At 36.4% G+C, this 19,017-nt stretch overlaps 1 protein-coding gene across 1 annotated transcript; it reads left to right on the top strand.

The window, feature by feature from the left end:
• Positions 1-5,433: 5,433 nt before the first annotated feature.
• Positions 5,434-10,279, top strand: LOC137258537 (uncharacterized). Its single transcript, XM_067796246.1, has 3 exons — positions 5,434-5,577; positions 7,478-7,870; positions 9,747-10,279. The coding sequence occupies exons 2-3, from the start codon at positions 7,544-7,546 to the stop codon at positions 10,194-10,196; spliced, it is 777 nt and encodes a 258-aa protein (XP_067652347.1). The 5' UTR covers positions 5,434-5,577; positions 7,478-7,543; the 3' UTR covers positions 10,197-10,279.
• Positions 10,280-19,017: the final 8,738 nt, after the last annotated feature.

Here is a 19,017-nt window from a genome sequence, read left to right as displayed (position 1 = left end):
TCCCTAAACAGCAAAGGTACCAGATGAGCCTTTGGTTAATGAATGTAGCAGGCTGACACGCTTTTTCAGTTATACAAATTACGGACGGACGGACGGATGGACGGACAGACAAGACTACCCCCTAGCACTATAGGTCAGGTTGATAAAAGCCAAACGCCTTATATAAACTTTTGTGTCTTACGCCGTGAGTGGCCTGCGTTTGACCCTACCCAAAAAGTACGTGACTTTGTATGTAACTGTGAAGAAACTGAACACAAAATATACTGTTGCATAGCTAAATATTCTTCAAACTTTATAATTAACTTCAAACCAAATAAACCAAATAACCAATACAGCATTCACGGGGGAATGGTCATAATTCTGAGCGACCATTTAGTTGAATGTATCTTCATAACAATTGGGGCGGTGTGGTAGCCAAGTGGTTAGAGCGTTCGTCCGTCACGCCGAAACACCGGGTTCGATTCTCCACATAGGTAAAATTTGCGAAGCCCATTTCCGGTGTGCATCGCCCTGTTAGTACTGGAATATTGCAAAGAGTGGTGTCAAACTAAAATCACTCACTCACTCATAATATTTAACGAAAGCTTAAACATCATTATATAGGAGAGAAACCAAGTGGTCGCGAAATGTTTAGCTTATCCTGACACATCGGTGGTATCACACATGCAAAGGCAAGGAAAGCGTCACCTGGAAATAAACAGAAATATATTGTACAAGATAAAGGTCAGTTTCTCATGCGTTAACCACATTTGGGTCGCCCACCTTCATTTTATTTTTCTCAACGGGAAAAGGCCTGCTCTTGACCAAAATAGCTTCAAAGCTTTAACGATCCTTTTCAATAAAGACAATTTTTGATTCTAACGAACATGTGTATTCTCGGAAGGTTATATCTTAGGGTATTACTAAGGGTACGTAGATACTTATCTTTAGAATAGTTTATTTTTCTCAAGTCATAGGCCACAGGTCCATATGGCATACATATGAAATACATACAACAATAACGTATGAATAGATATATAACAAGACATTCAGTATACACGAAACGTTGTGTGTCAAAGAATTAGAAGAAGCTTTTAAAATCATCAGTCAAAGATCTTGCTCATACAAAACAACTTCTAAAAGCCGCTGAAAGACATCAAGACAATGTTCTTACATATTAAGGCCTTGTTTTACGTTCAGATAAGTCGCATTGATCATTCTTACCATAGCGGCATTGATGTAAGCGCTTTTTGCGGGTTTTTGTTTGTTTGTTTGTTTGTTTTTGTTTTATTTGTTGTTGTTTATATTGTTGTGTTTTGTTTGTTTGTTTGTGGTTTTGTTGGTTTGGTTGATATTTTCTTTTTGTTTGTTTTGGTTTGGTTTGGTTTTTATTTTATTTTGAGTGATTATTAATCCGTGTTTCTTTGGGAAATACGATATATATTTAAACCATATAAAGACAATGCAAGATATCTCCATAACGTCCAAGTAGTGCTTTTGACATTCCGGAACAAGTCAGACGGAACACTTGCGGCCTCAAGTTCAGGTTAGACAAGAGAGGTCTTCACTTCAGATACTATGGTGAGAAACACCTACGTTTACTTCCCCTTTGACAACCAAGTTGGAAGGAACAATTGTGACTGAGGCTATATTTTGGGAATGAAGATGAAAAAGGGTTTCACTTCAACGTTATTGTACTGGCATCTTTACTTATAATGTTTTTTGGACGTTACAATGTGGTATTTCTATAGATGTAATATTACTTTATACCCCTTGATGCCACAGGGGCATATATGTCCTTCCTCTTCAACCCTTCTTCACTTTGAAGTCCAATAACATTCTAATTATACTCTTACAAAGTAGGGGATAATGAACTTTCAATTTGTATAGGAAGAGTAAACGTTAACAAACGTTTCAAGGACAGATATCTTATGAGTGCACCAGCATTTCCCTCTATTACCACCCCTAAACACAACGCATGATATGCACGTGCACAACGCAGTAGCCCCATACACGTGCATGGGTTCCCATTCTTGATTTTGACGTTTTATCAAGGTCGAGAAATCACTTAGAACATTAATTTTGACACTCATCTTGCATCACACATTTGTTAGTGTTTGTTTCCAGTCGTTTGTTTTAAAATGAAAATCATTTACACGCAAACTGCACCAATCATCTTTTCAAAGCGACTACATTTCCAAATAACTATGTCGCCATGTTTCACACAATACAAAATCGTGATTCACAGCGTTATTTGCTGTATACTTTGAAATGTGAAAATCGGATAATTACTGGGAGTATTTCAAAAACAGCATATTAATGATCACTGACATCATGTTTTCATGTAACGATAATTCTGAAACGTCGCCGAGGAACCAAAATCGGTTGGGATTTATATTTTGCATATCGTCGAGATATTTTTTCATGAAACTAATTTCAGTACCTTCATTTAGCCTTGTTCAATACCATATCATACATGGATATAGGATATGTGTTTTTATTATTTGAAAGTTTTTTTATTGTCTGAACATTTACGTAGGAAACTTACATATTTAGTATAGCATGCCACAATTGAAGCCGTTACACAAGTGTTAGCAGATCACACATAGCCATTACTGCAACATGTGCTTTAGTTCCTGTGATGTACAATATTCAATACGTTGGGATGACTAATGTTGCAGTTTCATATGAACAGGTTGACAAACAGCAATTTAATTCAACCCTATAAGTAAAACTGATGATATTAATGAAAATGATGTATACATTTTATGAAATGTAAAGGCGCATATGTTTAAAGGAATTGTCTTGTTCATTGAATTTGTGTCGTTTTATAGACAAAACATTTATGACAATTGACTGACTGGGTGTGAGTTTGTCAAAAACGTTTTGTGATTCATTGTCAGTGTTTTCAATAGTACACTCAATTGAATTGATTTGAAATTCGATTAAAATATATAGTGATTTCAGGATATCTAACTCAAACAATATTTATACGAAAATTGTTTTAAAATATATAAACCGGATCATTTCTTATTTTTGACAAACCTTACGTCCACATTCTAATATATAGTTCCCTATTGAAAACAACGATCTCTTTGTACCTTTCATTGCATACTTATAAAGAAAAATAGTTACATAATCATAAATCATAAAAAGAAAAATGTACATTCTAAATGAATATTCAATGAATATTCAGGTGCTGTGGGATAATTTTTATCATTTACATTAAATGTGATGCCAAACAGATGCGCGTGTTGCCCACAATAAGACAGGCAGTTAAGTCGTCTAATTGTTGATATATTCAGGACACCATTTCAATGGTAAAACCATTAATCTTATATTTTGTCAAAAGTGTGTTGAATTCTGCCATAGCAGCCGTGATATCTTATACAGTTAATGAAAACTAAGTGAGATATATAGCAAACCAGTGTCATCTTTTTCCGACGTCACAAAATGACAAATTATGTCATGACGTCAACTAACATTTTGCATTGTCTTCAGTCATCTTATCATATTTGAAGCTGTGGCCGTAACTCTGTTAATAATGATGCGAAATTGGTCAAAATACATCTGCAAAAACGGGAGAACGTGAGATTCGAAGAACTGACCTACGTATCCCTTAGGGCCATCCAAATCGCCATTGCCTGTTTTCTCATGTAGTAAATTGGCATCCTTTCTTATAAACTGTGAAACTACCAAATGGTATCCGCTCACATTGGGGAACTTTGTACCGGAATAGTTTGGTTCTCCATGAACAAAACAAAACGAAAATATAGCGTCCGTATCTACAACAAATTCTCCCTATGCATTGGCCTAGTATTAAGCATGGTGGAGTTATGCCCCCTTATCTTTATACGTTGACGTTTGACGTCATAGAAGAGAATCCATTTTTGACATTCTTGTTCAATCTGTAACATATTGATTGCTCTCTACGTCTGCTCTGGTGCTAAACGTGGCATGTTCCTGGTTGTCACCCACTCGATTAAAATGATGTAACAGAATAAACCTGGTTAGCTTAATATTTGTGTAAATTCCAGGGCTTTTGTTTTGTTTTGTTTTGTTTTGTTTTGTTTTGTTGTTCTTTTTGTAGTTTTGTTTATATTTTGTGAAAATAGTGTGAAGCTCATTGTCTGGTGTCCTCCGCCGTGATATTGCTGGAATATAGCTAAAAGCGACGTAAAACTACACTCACTCACTTTGTGAAAATACGGAATGCAAGTGCAAGTGTTCTGGGAAAAGACTTGTTCGAGAGATGTGTTTTTCGCTATTTTCAAACAGACCGACAATTATTTTGACAATTTACAGTCGTTTTTATTTTGGTTGCGTTTCTTTTGGCCGCTAGATTATGAACAAACCAAACCACAAAATCTTAAATAAAACACTTAAAACATATATCGACAAAATAACCCACTAGTTCAGCTCCTCCTACCACTTCTGGCAAATGTCCAAGTTTCAAATTCATACAAATATAAATATGCAAACCTAATATCCGCTTCAGGCTACCATACATTTCGCTCAAAATGACCGACCCTCTCTTCGAAACTAAATTGCCGTAGACCAAATACGTGTCATGTGGGAAAGTGCATATAATCAATCTCCATATCATTATCATCATCATCATCATCATCATGCTGTTGATTACTGCTTTATCTGGTCCAGACTCGATTGATTACAGACCGCCACCATGTAGCTGGAATATTGCTGGGTGCGGCTTAAAACTAAACGCTCTCACTCACTCAAGTTCAAGACATAACAAAGAACACGACACAGCTTCAACAGTGTGGCTCTTCTGCGGGGCAGTCGGTATGTAGTCATAATTTTGTGTTTATTTTATTGTTAAATATGCATTTTGGTTTCAACACGTAACAGCAAACCTATATTCCTTTCAACGTTGAAAGTGTACCTACACATGTTTGTTTGCATTCAGCAATATATTACAGTCCTTTGTCAGCGGTCTGTAGATAATAAACCAGATAATCCAGTGATTAACACCATGCAAGTGATAATGAAGAGTGGTGACATCAAGTTTAAAGGACATTTTCTATAAATTACATGTTTTTAAAAAAACACGAAAAACTATTGTCATGAAATATCTTCAGCAATGAATGTAAAGAGATGACTCAGCTCAATGTGGCTTTGAAACATGACGTGTGTGAAATCAACACTGTCTCAAAAAAGGATGACATTTTTCATTTATGAGCCTTAAACTTGAGCATCTATTCTTTCATTCACTATGGCTGACCCAGGTCACCATTAAAAACATCGCGGATGATCCAGTTTTGACAAATAAACCCTGAAACAATATCTGCATCATAGTCACATTTCGTGACAAGTAGATACGCAGTAATATTAGTACATGAAAAGAAATTTGTCACATATTCTGTTTTCGAAGGGGAAACGGTCTGTGTTGTGAGTGCGTCATAGCACGAGTGATACATAACCCTTCCAGGTTTCATAGTAACGAAAGGGAGGTAACTGCATATGGCGTGTATTGAGATTCGACGAGTTTTCAGATACAATATCATAGTTTGCAGTCTGTTTGTGGTCGTTTTTCCTGAACTTGTGTCACGAATTTGTCGTCATCATTTGAGCCTTAAGGTAGGTAACGGCCAAAAGCTCATATTTAAATATATGTCTAGGTGAAATTGTTCTCAAAACTCTTGTCTGAAGTTGTTAAACACTTCGTCCACAAACGTTCCAGAAATGGACCGGAGGCTGTTTCAAGTGTTTGTGAACAGACGCCTGACCGTGATGTAGATATATATTATGTAGGTTAAAACAACAGTTCTTATGTTCCAACCTCCTTATATGATGACATATCTGACTATAACTGATTTAATAAGTCTTTTGACAAACAGTTTTGTATGGGAATACGTACTGTGTCTGTTGTCACTTCATCGACACTTTACGATGGCTGACCTGTGTTGACATTGTGTCGTTGTTTGTCAACAATATGTCCTCATGTTACGTTTACGTCCACGAAAGAACGTCCGTTGTTGTCTCGATTATCGCATGAGCACTTGTAGAATATATCACAACTAATAAAATAAGCATAAAATTATACGGATGTTTACAATGACCGTGTGACGCCCCTCGTAACAATGCCAGTGAACACAGTCGTAGATCTAAATACGACCCAGCCGAAAAAGTGTTTGGCAACAGCATGAAATCAGAGATCATGAAATCTATTTACCCTAATGAAACTATAGGTCGCTAAACAACAATGATACAGTTTCTTGGCCCAGAACGATCATACATCAGATATATCAGATTATGAAGAAAAAAGGATACATATATTTTGTCCTTGTTGTTCAGCATGTTATACCCTTTGGAGTATCTCATAATTTGCTGGGCCGCTGATTACCCCTAATCACTCTAGCCCACAAAATAATTTAGTTGTAGAAACAAAATTTGAATGTAGAAACTTAGCAAAAGATTACAAAAAGATAAAATACCATAACTGATCAGGCCATAAGTTTGTATGATTCAAAAGTGTATTATGAATTAAAGAGTCGGAGAGAGTGATATATTGCACTAACCAGTCAGGCCCGCAACTGTGGAGTTTTATCCTCATGGATTTTCGCTCACTGTGTCACAGTATATTTATTCATTTCACATATTTGTTCCGTTAGAACTCAATATTAGAACTGTTGTTATAGTTTAACTAATAGGGGTTGGAGATATTGCCATTTAACCAGTATATTGCAACACAAATTTCACAATACGATATGTTGTGGTACACTTTTTGCGAACTGGTTCACTCAGCAATTTCCGTCACCATGATCGATAATTTTCAGAATGTATTCCTTTTTTCATTTATGTTGTTTTACATTAATGGTTTTGAGAATGTTTATTGGTCATACAATAGACTTTGCGTTGCTTTAAAACCATATTTAGTAAACAAACCAAAATGATAGATGCCACTGCAGACACTTTTTTCTCAAGTTTGAAACTTTAGAGTGCGGCCTTCAATTTGGAAACATTTCAACAGACACATCTGGGTCATGACAGTGGCGAGTGGCATTGTTTCAAAAGAAAGGAAACTATAGTTTCATTACCTTAAACATGTGTTACACTTTCACAATATGTTGCACTACATACTGCAATATACCAACACATATCACAATAAATGACAATACAAACATTTTGACAATACCCAGACGTATTAACTAATCTCATGAATTCGCTGAGTTGACTTTTATTTTACCTATGACATGTCCAAGAAACAGGTGACATGGGTCCAGTCATACCCTTAGTAATAAACTGTTGCATTGCAGGCACTTTTGAAATAACTCTAAATTTAAGGTGAAAACCTCAACATGTTTCATGTCTCACTTTTTAACAAACATTATTCTTTTTTATTTCCAGTCAAGGCTACATTTTTGCCTTAGGTCTTGTTGCCTTGCTTATAACTCATTATTACAGGGACACAAGGGCATTTTGGCTTTGAGGTGATGTACAAAGTATGCAAAATTTTTAATCCTTGTGTTTGTTGCAGGATGATGATATGATGAGAACGTCTAGGGTGTAAAAGCACAAGGGCCTACTCGTTCTACTCTGACAAATGCTTAATCATTCCTCAAGATCTTCCAATATGGCTGCTTCGTCACTTTCTTTTGATGCTCCAATTTCACCACCATCATATGAGGAAGCTGTACAGACACCTGCCCCAGAGATTCCCAGATGTGAAATTGCCAGCAATGATGAACCTCCACCTTCTTACACAGAGGCTACTAAGGATGATGTGTTCCCCAGCAATTATCTCCCTTCTGACCAGCCCGAGGAGCAGAGCACAAATGACCTCACTGGACTAATTATTGTTAGCATCGAAAGGGCTGATCACCCCAGACAAGGGAGGCAACCCAGGATTTTACATCAATCCACTTCACAGGTAGGTAATGTGAGGATGCTAAGTGATGTGTTTGTTTGTATTTGTTATTTGTTTGTGAAAAATAGCAACAGTAATAACAAGCAGTATGTAACAGTGAAAAAAGCCCCAAACCCAGACAGATATCAGGGCTTGTTTGAGTGGCATATTTAAAAGTTGGAAGTCAGATGGAACAAGTATATGTGGATGACAACTTCTTTAATTCTAAAGGATGACTTTTCGATGCAGGTTCTTGTATCATTTTCAAGTGTGACTGATACAGGGAGAGAACAGGTGATTGATATATATACACACACAAAATGAAAAAACAAAAACACACACACTCACACACACACACAACGGAAGAGTGAGTTTAATTTTATGCTGCACTCAGCAATATTCCAGCTACATGGCAGCGGTCTCTAAATAATCGAGTCTGGACCAGACAATCCAGTGACCAACAACATGAGAATCGTTCTGCGCAATTCGGGAACTGATGACATGTGTCAACCAAGTCAGCGAACCTGACCACCCGATCCCATTAGTCGCCTCTTACGACAAGCAAAGTCGCCTTTTATGGCAAGCATGGGTTGCTGAGGGCCTATTCTACATGTCTACCCCGGGACCTTCACGGGTCACACAATGGAAGACCAGTTAACAAGTGATATAATGGATAAAGGGATAACAAGGGATTACCAGGATAGATATAGGTTATCATGCGAGTGTGTTTTGGAATGGTTAATATCCTGCATTAGGAATTAACATTGTATTTAGCGATATTAACCATCCCAAAACACTTAAGTGTGTAACTAACAATGTCATTCTTACTTTATAATTTTAAAATTGAAAAACATTTTATTTGCCACAGATCATGAAACTAAACTTTGTGGGACGTGCCCGCATATCTCTGATGTCACAAATCTGTGCATAGTAATGTGTGACATCACAAGCTTGGTGATGCAATTTTCTACTGAACACTCATTTGACTATGCAACGTCATCTACTTCACAGTTAGCTTTATGTTAAAGGGCGTATTGTTGTCAACAAATCTTAGCTTATGTTTGAAAAATAACAACAAACTCACGTGGAAGTTCAGAAACCTTCTATTAACCTTTTGAACAACAATTACTCATTAATGTTTGCATGACATTGTGCACCATGATTCCTATGCTTACACTGTAAACGTAGTCCCTAAATTTTGCATATGACCTCTCCAATTTGCATCGATATACCAGATTTTCAGCAACCCATGCTTGCCACGAACAGTGACTATGCTTGTCGTGAGAGACGACTAACGGGATCGGGTGGTCAGACTCACTGGCATGGTTGACACATGTCATCAGTTCCCAGTTGCGCAGATCAGTGCTTATACTGTTGATCACTGGATTGTCTGGTCAAGACTTGATTATTTACAGACCGTCAGCATATAGCTGGAATACTGTGTTAAACAACCAACCAACCAAGTGATTTGACTGTTCGTTGCATCCATACGTGATATTCCAGTAGCTCTCTCGTTGCACTACAGTTAATTTCCGCATTATTGTGTTCTGTTTCTTCTCTACAGTAAAGCTAACTGAACAACTGGCTTCTAAAGCAACCACTTGCATGCTGCATGTGCTAATAATGAACATTTTCACTCACAACAGTAATGGTATTTGTATGTATCTTCCATAAGTAGAGTTTTAAGCATAATCATATTAATTACATTTTTGTTTATGCTAATCAATGTTATGTTTAGCTCCTGATTGTCTTGCCAAATACCCAGGTTGATTCACCACATGGGTACAATGTGTGAAGCCCATTGCTGGTGTCCCTCGCCACGTTATTGCTGAAGTATTACCAAAAGTTGCAAACTAAACTCGCTCACTCATTCACTTAATTTCTGCAATATTTGCTTCAGAACCGGTCACAACCTAACAGAGATAGTTCTGGACGTGGAAGTTCACCATCTGACCCTCGGTCACAGACTGCAGCCAGGAAGAAGTGGTCAGTTTGTTTACTAGGAGCAGTAATGGGTGTGTTTGTTGTGGCAGGTCTCATCGCAGCATCCGTGCTCCGCCACTATCCGTCTTCCTCTAACAGCTCAACCAACCAGGAACCAACATTCAAGTTTGACTATCCTACAGTTAATCCTGCAATTTTAAAAGAAATTGACAATGCAAGAAAAGATAGCGACTTTCTAAAAGCATTATATTCCACTCACAGGCCTTACTATTTTGATAAGTTTGAACATGACACTACTCCAGATCCTCTTTTTGGATGGAACTGGAGCTCAAAACTAAAAACTGAAAAACCTTTGACTTTTGAAGAAGAGATCAAGAGGCTGGAAAAGAAATATGACAGTAACTGAATGACTCAGTTGAGCCATTGTGAATGAACTGTTGTGAGATGAACTTCAGCCAAACTGGCCTTTGTCCATTCGAATAAATGTCTGCTGGCGTTACTATTAACACAGGCTTTTGGGGGTCTATCGCCATGTAAAATATTTGTGATATTTAGAAATGAATGGAGTATATTTTTGTCATGGATGCTCTTCATATATCTGTGCTGTTAAAAGCAGGATTAAGCCATATCGCTGTCTCAAACTTGTACATGTTACAGCAGTGGGTAACGTGTTTGTTTGTATAATCATATATTCATAAACACAAGCATCAGTAACAAACCCATTGGTACGCCTTTTGAAATGGCATAATATTCACACATTCATTCACCCTCATGGGTTAACGGCTGTGACATGTTAAAGATTCTCATTAGGATGTTTTATGTCAGTAAAATGCTACAGCTGTTAAATCATCAGACAATATGTCTTTAAATAGCAGTGTTTATTCCTGACAGTGTTCATGCTATGAGAAGATGTGTTGTGTCACACAGACATTGTAAATACTCAGATGATGGCTTGTGTTAACATAAAATTTTGTATTTGGGACGGTGGGTTTGTTTGGTGGTTAAAGCGTGTGATCGTCATACTGGAGACCTGTGTTCGATTCCCCACACCGGTACAATGTCCATTCCTGATGTCCTCATAAAGACATTGCTGGAATATTGGCAAAAGCAGCTTCACTTTTGTAAGTTGATGACAAGTCTTCCTATAATAATGCAATTAGCAAGAAAAAGTTGTCCTTAAGTTAACTATTCTAACACGTACTTAATATGTTATTCCTCACCAGTTGCAGTTTGATTTAGAGGATTATTTCTGAAAGAGTCATGAAAGGGGCTACTTGCTGTACTATAGACAGAATTCATTAAAACTGAAACAGTCCAGTGCAGCACTGATCCACAATTGCAGAGCATCAGTCAGGTAGGGCAGTCACGCCATTTATGCTAAAAGGTATGCAATGGCGCTTTCTTTTTCAGAGCTAAAGCATACATATTGGTGCAAAATTTGAGATAATCCACAGGCCTTCTATACCATTGTTACCATGAATAGCTAAAGTCTCATTTTAGTAGTTAGAGCTCCAACTGGCAACACTCAAGAAAATCCTGGCTGAAGCACTACAATTGCAAGTTATATTGAAATATTAAATACTGCCCACTCAACATGACTAATAATTACACTTGCACAAATATATTTGCTCAATCAATGTGCATTTATACAGTTTTTATGACGAAGTTGAATGTTTGAAACTTGCAAGTTCTTTCCCATGTCAACCAGTCCAGCCCTGGTGGGTTTGTAATGTTACAGTCATTCTTGACAGGCATTTAGAAATTGGACAAACGTTAATGCATGACATGTTTTTATGGACAACAACTTTTTATTCTTTATGTAATGTTTCAGTGCTAATTGTTGCTCATTCATTGCCATGATTAAGGAACAAGAATTAGCTCTGAAATATTGTGTAAGGCCTGACCGATAACATATTTCTTTCCCTCCTGCATTTAGGTTTTCTGAGTACAAAAAATCATAAAACAAGAAATAAAATTGGTCTAGCCTAAAGAATAAAAGTTGTTGTTATCTAGTTGTCTACAAAAATTTGTCATGTATTTTTGTCATAGTCAGGGTGTAAACTTAGCTTGTTTGCAGAATTGCTGAAATATTGTAAAATGTCTGAGTGTATATGTCATATTGCCAAATGACTGTAAATTTTGGTCATTATACAAATTGGCGAAGTTTACTCTTTGGCTGGAATGTGCAATGGAATATATAATGTGTTCTACAGAAGGGTATTGATGTTACACAGACAGTTGTTGGCCAGCACCAAACACAAGCATTTCACACTGATATAAGAATGTACTCTTCCACTTACAGGTTTCATACAGGTATGATATATTTTGATATATTTAACATTTTTTTACTAATATTCATTATTTTTTTGTCTTCTAATCTGATGCTTCATATGGACAGCTAACTATATATTTGTTTTGGAAGTTTGGTGAAGGTAGTGAGTCGGTGTTTGAGAGTTCATACACTGTATAGCAAAGGATCTGCACTGACCTGTCCTTGAACAAGGAATCTAAACTATGGTTCGGATGGCTAGCCCAGGATGGATGAGTAAAGGGTTAGGCCTAGGCACCCATCTCAATACCCAGACCCGTTATGATCATGTGACTTTAGTCACTAATAGATTAAGAATGTAATATGTTATTCTTTCATGTGTAAAAGATTGTATTGTCTTTGAAGATTAAGACATCATTAGTCATTTCTTTTGAAAATAATACATGGTCAACGGTCAACATATATTGAAAAACTCTAACTTTTAACCTCCCAGCTGAAGAATACATTGCCATTTCTTTAAAAATTTATGTCAGAAATTAACATAAAGGGTATCCAGGTAAGGTAGGGTAATAAAGGGTGGGGTACCTGGGTAGAAAATTTGGACCCATCCCAGCCCTAATCTGAACATTTATATCCAACAATTTAAAAAAAAACACCCAGATTTTTTCAAAATACCCAAGTTTATCTATCTGGTAGTAACAAATTAATGATAGTGTTCTTTTGGTGTTCTTGAATATTTTTTCATAAAATATTTTTTCTGTTCGATTTACTTTGTGAAATATTTTTTGCAATCTGACCGAAATTTTGAAGTGGTACATATCCTAGGTACGGTGTATGATTAGTGAATAGGATGATAGTATTGTTGATGGTGAGGCATTGTAGATCCAACATGCTTCCAATATTGAAAGAGTATGGTAGGATTGTGTCCGTCTCTTCCAATGAGTGTGACCCGTAAAGGTCATGCTTGTCATAGAAGAGGATCAGATGGACAGGCTCGCTGGCTTGGTTGACATGTCATCGGTTACTAATTAGGCAGGTCGATGCTCATGCTGTTGATCACTGGATTGTCTGGTCCAGACTCCTCTATTACGCACCGCTGTCATATAGCTGGAATATTGCTGAGTGTGGCATAAAACAAAATTCACTCACTCACTCTGCTAGTCTTTTAAACAGTAAGGCAGGATTGTGTCTGTTTCTTCCAAGCTTTGAAGACTTGATAATGTGATTAGTACCACCTGACCTTCATCCAAGAAGAAGAAATGAGATGAATAGAATGGAGAAATGTTTTCCCCAAATGCGGTTATGTTTGAAATACCTATTTAACTTACTTATTTTAGCTAATGGTGTGACTTCTGCTGAGTTTTAAAAGTCAGAGATGGCCCGCTTGTCTATGTTGCCGTAGTACTGTGTCACTTTAGCACGTCAAGAGACATGATTGTGGGTTCGAATCCTAGATCATTCAGATTGTTTGTCAGGGGCATAGCTGCCATTATGATAAAAAGCCCAGGCTTACACATGATTTTTGCTATTAAAGTTGGTTAAAGCCCTTAATACTATCTAAATATAAAACATTGCAACCTGTTGGGCTTATTCGAAAAAAAATTCTTGCTGCACACCTGTTTTAGGTTTGAAAGTGCTATAACAGTGCTGTGGGTTTCACCCAAATGTGGAATATAAGAAGACTTTCAACACTTTGGCCTTTGCCCCCCACACTGAACTGACACGCCAGAATATAAGTGAAATAAGGCTAAGCTCAGCTCTACACCCAACTCAAAGGATGTTTGCTGGAGATCAGTGGCATTTTCAGTTGTATTTTATGTTATTTTCCTGTTGCTTTCTGTCCAGTTTTGTGCCTGTTAAATGTACCATGTTAATTGGTTTGTCCTAATCACACGTTTCTATGTAACAGAAAATGTTCACCTCTCACAGAGATGCCTTTATAGAACTGAACATTTAATTCCCATTGGTCAATATGTGATTTGAGCTCTGTGATAAAGGCCAAGTGATATGAATACTGTGGCATAGGACCCCTTGATAAAAATCCTTTGGTGTGGCCTTTGATTTTTAAAAAAATCATTAGAGCTGAAGGATATGGTCCTCTGAAATATGCATGAAGGCATTTTTAACAATTGTTATGATCCTTTATTTGAGCCCTTTTGTAGGTTCCTTGAAATAAGTCAGTGATACGATCCTTTTATATATGCATATCTGTGGTACGGTCATTTGATAGAGGCCTATATATGGTCCAATGACATCAAGTAGTTTTCTGTTTATTTGATATGTGTCAGTGATATGTCTTTATTGTGTTTCTTTTTTTAAATATATATATAAGCTAGTGGTATGATTTATTTAGCATGGTGGAATGTTTTTTGGTATAAGCCAGAAATATGGACCTGCATGATTACCCCATGCTGTGGTCCTTTGACATAAGCCAGTAGTATACAACTTTATATTACCCCATGCTGTGGTCCTTTGACATAAGCCAGTAGTATACAACTTTATTACCCCATGCTGTGGACCTTCATATAATCCAGTGGGGTTTTCCTTTGATTTAAGCCGTAAGTATGGACCTTTATTATTACATCGTGCTGTGGTTCTTTGATATAAACAAGTGGAAAGGTCCTTTGAGATAGCCCTGTAGTATGAACCTTCATTGTTGCTGTGTATCATTTGACATAAGCCATTTGAATGGTCCTTTCATATAATCCAGTGGGGTGTTCCTTTGATGTAAGCCAGTGCTAAGTACTTTTGATAAATTTGGTAGTGTGCCCCTTTGGCCCTTTAAACTGACCTTAATGTGGCCTAATTAATGCAAGATTTAATGTACCGTGTGATGTCCTGAGATTGTGATGGATGCATTCAAACTGGCTGCTATGTATGTGCAATTGTTGGGCCTCCAAACAAAGCCAGCATTACCTTTCAACATGACTGCTATGTTTGATATCAGGTAGTTTGTGAAACAGAGACCATAGACCTCATGTGAGATATGTTTGTATGAACATGCCCTACAATATGACTTCCTGTGAATGTTTAACTGAGATCTGACTAATGTTGTTAAAATCAAGTACTAACAGTGGTGTGCTGGTGATCATATATTTTATACTTGTGTTAATATCAGATGTGTGTATTTGAACCTATTTTTACCTTTCTCAGATATATTTTGTCAATGTCAAAATAAAAATTGAATATTAAGAACACTAGCTGGAAATGTAGCAGATAGACTTTGTTTCATCGAGTATCTTTGCAAGATCATACAGTGGAACAATAGGTATGTAAGATATCATTGAAAGGATTAGTTCCAATTGTTGGTAGCGTGATAACAAAGTGGTTAAACTGATGTTTCTCATGTGAAAGGTCCAAATAAAATTCCTAACTAAATGAAATATGTGAATCACATTTCTGGTGGCTACCTTGTGAATTTGTCGATAAAGCCATTCCTTTGTGTTGAATGATTTATCATTGTTTATTAATTGAATTAAATTTGATATAATTCACAAAATATAAACTTTAGCAAAAAATCATTCTTTTATTTATGTTGATTGAATTTGTCATTTTCACCTGTTGGAGGAATTCACCAATCTTCTTCATATGCTGACTATGCATTTAGTAATTGCTTAGAAGTTTTGAAGATATTTTTTTCCAGGTTATACAATGTATTTTATGTTGAAAATTTTGAGAAATAATTCAGTCCATCTTTATATGGATTGGAAAGTTCTGAAAAGTATTTAATGTATTATTCATGTGTAGCTGATGCTATTGTGTTTATATTTAAGTAGCATCTACTGCCATACTAAATCATTATTGACTCCTTATGCTTAGACTAACCTTGACTTGAAGCCAGTATTTTGCAGTGTTCACCAAATGGGATAGTGCATGTGTTTGTTAAAATATACTACTATTGAGATTGCTAAGAAGGAGAAATTTGTTAAATTTTAGAATATAACAAATAGTTTACCATATTTATACATAGAAGTTGTAACTATTTTTGAAAAAAAAAATTTTCAAGTCACCTTTATTTTTGTGTTGTTTATTCAGTATATGAATATGGTAAAGTGATCATGAATTGGTTTAAATTTTGCAAAATTATTATTAAAAGATCCATGTTACCAGATTCACAAGAACGAACACACTGCTGTAGTCTGTTAGGCTCAAAAGTGGACTGATGAATTGGAATCTAATTTGAAAACTAATAAATATATGCTACTAAAGGAAACACTGATCATGATTAAAACATCAGACCAATTCTGGGTATTTTTTGCAGAATGTATGTCCTAAAACTTTGTTGTTTAACAAGTATTTGCACAGTTCACTCTTTGTTTTGATGGAGGAGTGCAAAGGGAGGTACAGCCAGGTGTTGTACATGGGGTTCACGTACACCTGGCTGTTCCTCTCTTTGCACTCCTCCCCCTTAACAAGTGTTGAACAGTGTCAAAATTTTAATGACAGTTCATTAAACTACTTTTTTACTTTAAGAACATAAATTCTACCAAAAAATTGCAGAATTTGTCTGATGTTTTGATTACGATCAGTGTTTCATTGAGTATCAGTTTTCAAGTGAGACTGCAGTTCATCGGTCCGCTTTTGAGCCAAATAGCCTACACCAAAATCTAAGCTAAGAACTAAGTTTTTATATATTTAGATGGTGATTACTAGGTTAGGAGGATCCATGTGAAACAGAACAAATAGTGACAACAGCGACTGTCACGTGAGTTAAAATAATAAATAAATGTCTACCAGGAGAAATGGAGACATGGCTGTGATTGAGGTTAATTATTTGATCTCTCCTCCTACTTTGGTAGCAAAGTTACATGTTGTGTTAATGCTGTGTTCATTTGATAATAATGAATTCCTTATGGTGGATTTTTAAAATAAAGATTGTTAGTTAATTTGTGTTTTGTTGTATTTTCTGCAGCATGCATTTACCACACCAATGGTTTGTTTTGACAGAGAAGAACACAGAAAACAAGATGGTGAAATCTTAAAAAATGGTTTTTCATTTAGCAGGTAGATTCTGGTTACTCCAGTAATACATTTTTATCTATACACCTGGAACTTAATTAAGTACCCCCTGATATATGTCATGATAGCAGAGCAATTGTTAACCATCGTTGGGACATGAATGGGACTTTCTTGGACGTAGTGTGAGATTGAGAGAACCCCCTCTCCAGAATCTTGCACAGCTGGAAGCAGCTTTGCATGAAGAATGGCAGGAATTGCAACTTGATCTTATCAGAAGGTTTAATAGTAGCATGAGGAGGAGAATTCAAGCTGTCATCCACACCCGATACTGATGCCAGACACATCTGACGTTAACATGTGACATTTCTTGTGCATAATTTCTTGTATTATGGTCAGCCATTGACAATGCTATAGCCATACATGTGCAGTGATTATTTTCATCAAAAATCAATAGTGACCAAATGACATTGGTTACACAATTAAAACAATATGAATTGGAATCATTTTTTTGTTTTTCATTTGCCAGTAGATTGTATGTTTCACATTTGCTATGGTTCCTGTCTCTTTGGAATAGTGAGAGAGTTACAGCAAGCTTTGTTTCTCATCATCTCGAAAACAGAGGGGTGGGTGTCAGTGATATATAACAAAAACAAATATGGTATCTTTACTGCTGAACTGGGGTTTTGAATCACACTCTAAAGCTTGGATATACGACACAGTCAGGTGAACCAGGATTTAGCTGTTTTCAGACATGTGGAAACTTCCCTTTCCACAAACAAAACCATTTCTAACCTAAATCTCAAACAATACTTTATAGGGTAATACAGGCCATATGACCATGATTCATAGTTTTCACAAACTTTTGGATTATATTTTAAAAAATAGGTTCAAATAGGTTCATTGATACTTAAATGTCATTTATCACAATGCAATGTCTCCTTTCTGTATATTACTGGTCTGAATCACAACCTGTTAGCATTTGAATTAAGGGCAAGTAGCCACAATGCTGTACTGAGGAACATAATTGACACCCATGAGTAGATTCTTGCTTAAGGCCAATCAGTAATATTCCAGTCTGTAAATAATAGCAGCTGGTCCAGACAATTCAGTGATCAACAGCATGAGCATCGATCTACACAAGGGGGATGCGATGACCTGTGAACCAACCAATACCAGTCCCCTCTTATAACAAGCGACCAATCATAACCAGGATCTTCATGACCATGGGATGGCTTCTAGCCAAAACTTTCGGCTCCCAAACTTCATCTAGTCACAAATTATCTCAATAAACTACAGGTGACACTTCCTTCAGCATCTGACTAATTGTCCTCACACTCTGAAGACATGTGGGTATATCTATGTCACTATATATGTGATAGATAGCCAATAAGTCAAAGAATAAATATATCTGTTTAGCTTTTCATTTTCAATACTGGTGAAAAATATACTCTTAAAAAAAGTAGGGGAACCTGAACTTTCAATTTGGATAGGAAGTGTAAATGGTAACAAGCATTTCAAGGACAGACATGTTATGAACGCACCAACATTTCCCTCTATTACCACCCATAAACAACGCATGATACGCATGTGCACAATGCAGTAGCCCCATTCTCATGGGAGTCCCATTCTTGATTTTGGTGTTTTCTCAAGACGGTCAAGAAATCACATAGAACATTAATTTTGACACTCATCTTGAATCATACATTTCATAGTGTTTGTTTCTAGTCATTTGGTTTAAAATGAAAATCATATACATGCAAATTACATGCCACACACCAATCATCTTTCAAAAGCGACTACATTTCAAATAAAACTATGGTTGTAAGGAAGTGCAAATGGTGATGCACTCTCAAAACATTCAATAATATATCAACATTGATTGACTCGGATAAATCTCCTAAATATTTTTAATCATAAATTTTTAAAAATGAAGTTCCCCTACTTTTTTGAAGGGTACTGAATGTTCAACAATGTTGAACTTTGTTCATTTCTGAGCCTT

This window comes from Haliotis asinina, chromosome 12 (assembly GCF_037392515.1).
Source record: "Haliotis asinina isolate JCU_RB_2024 chromosome 12, JCU_Hal_asi_v2, whole genome shotgun sequence".
Lineage (NCBI taxonomy): Eukaryota > Metazoa > Mollusca > Gastropoda > Lepetellida > Haliotidae > Haliotis > Haliotis asinina.
This window is presented reverse-complemented; position numbering and strand designations above follow the sequence as displayed.

Excerpts from the sequence above, each read along its gene's own strand:
- LOC137258537 (XM_067796246.1), top strand. The coding sequence starts at position 7,544 with ATGCTTAATCATTCCTCAAGATCTTCCAATATGGCTGCTTCGTCACTT. Across the intron at positions 7,871-9,746 it reads TACATCAATCCACTTCACAG|AACCGGTCACAACCTAACAG; the intron begins GTAGGTAATGTG and ends TATTTGCTTCAG.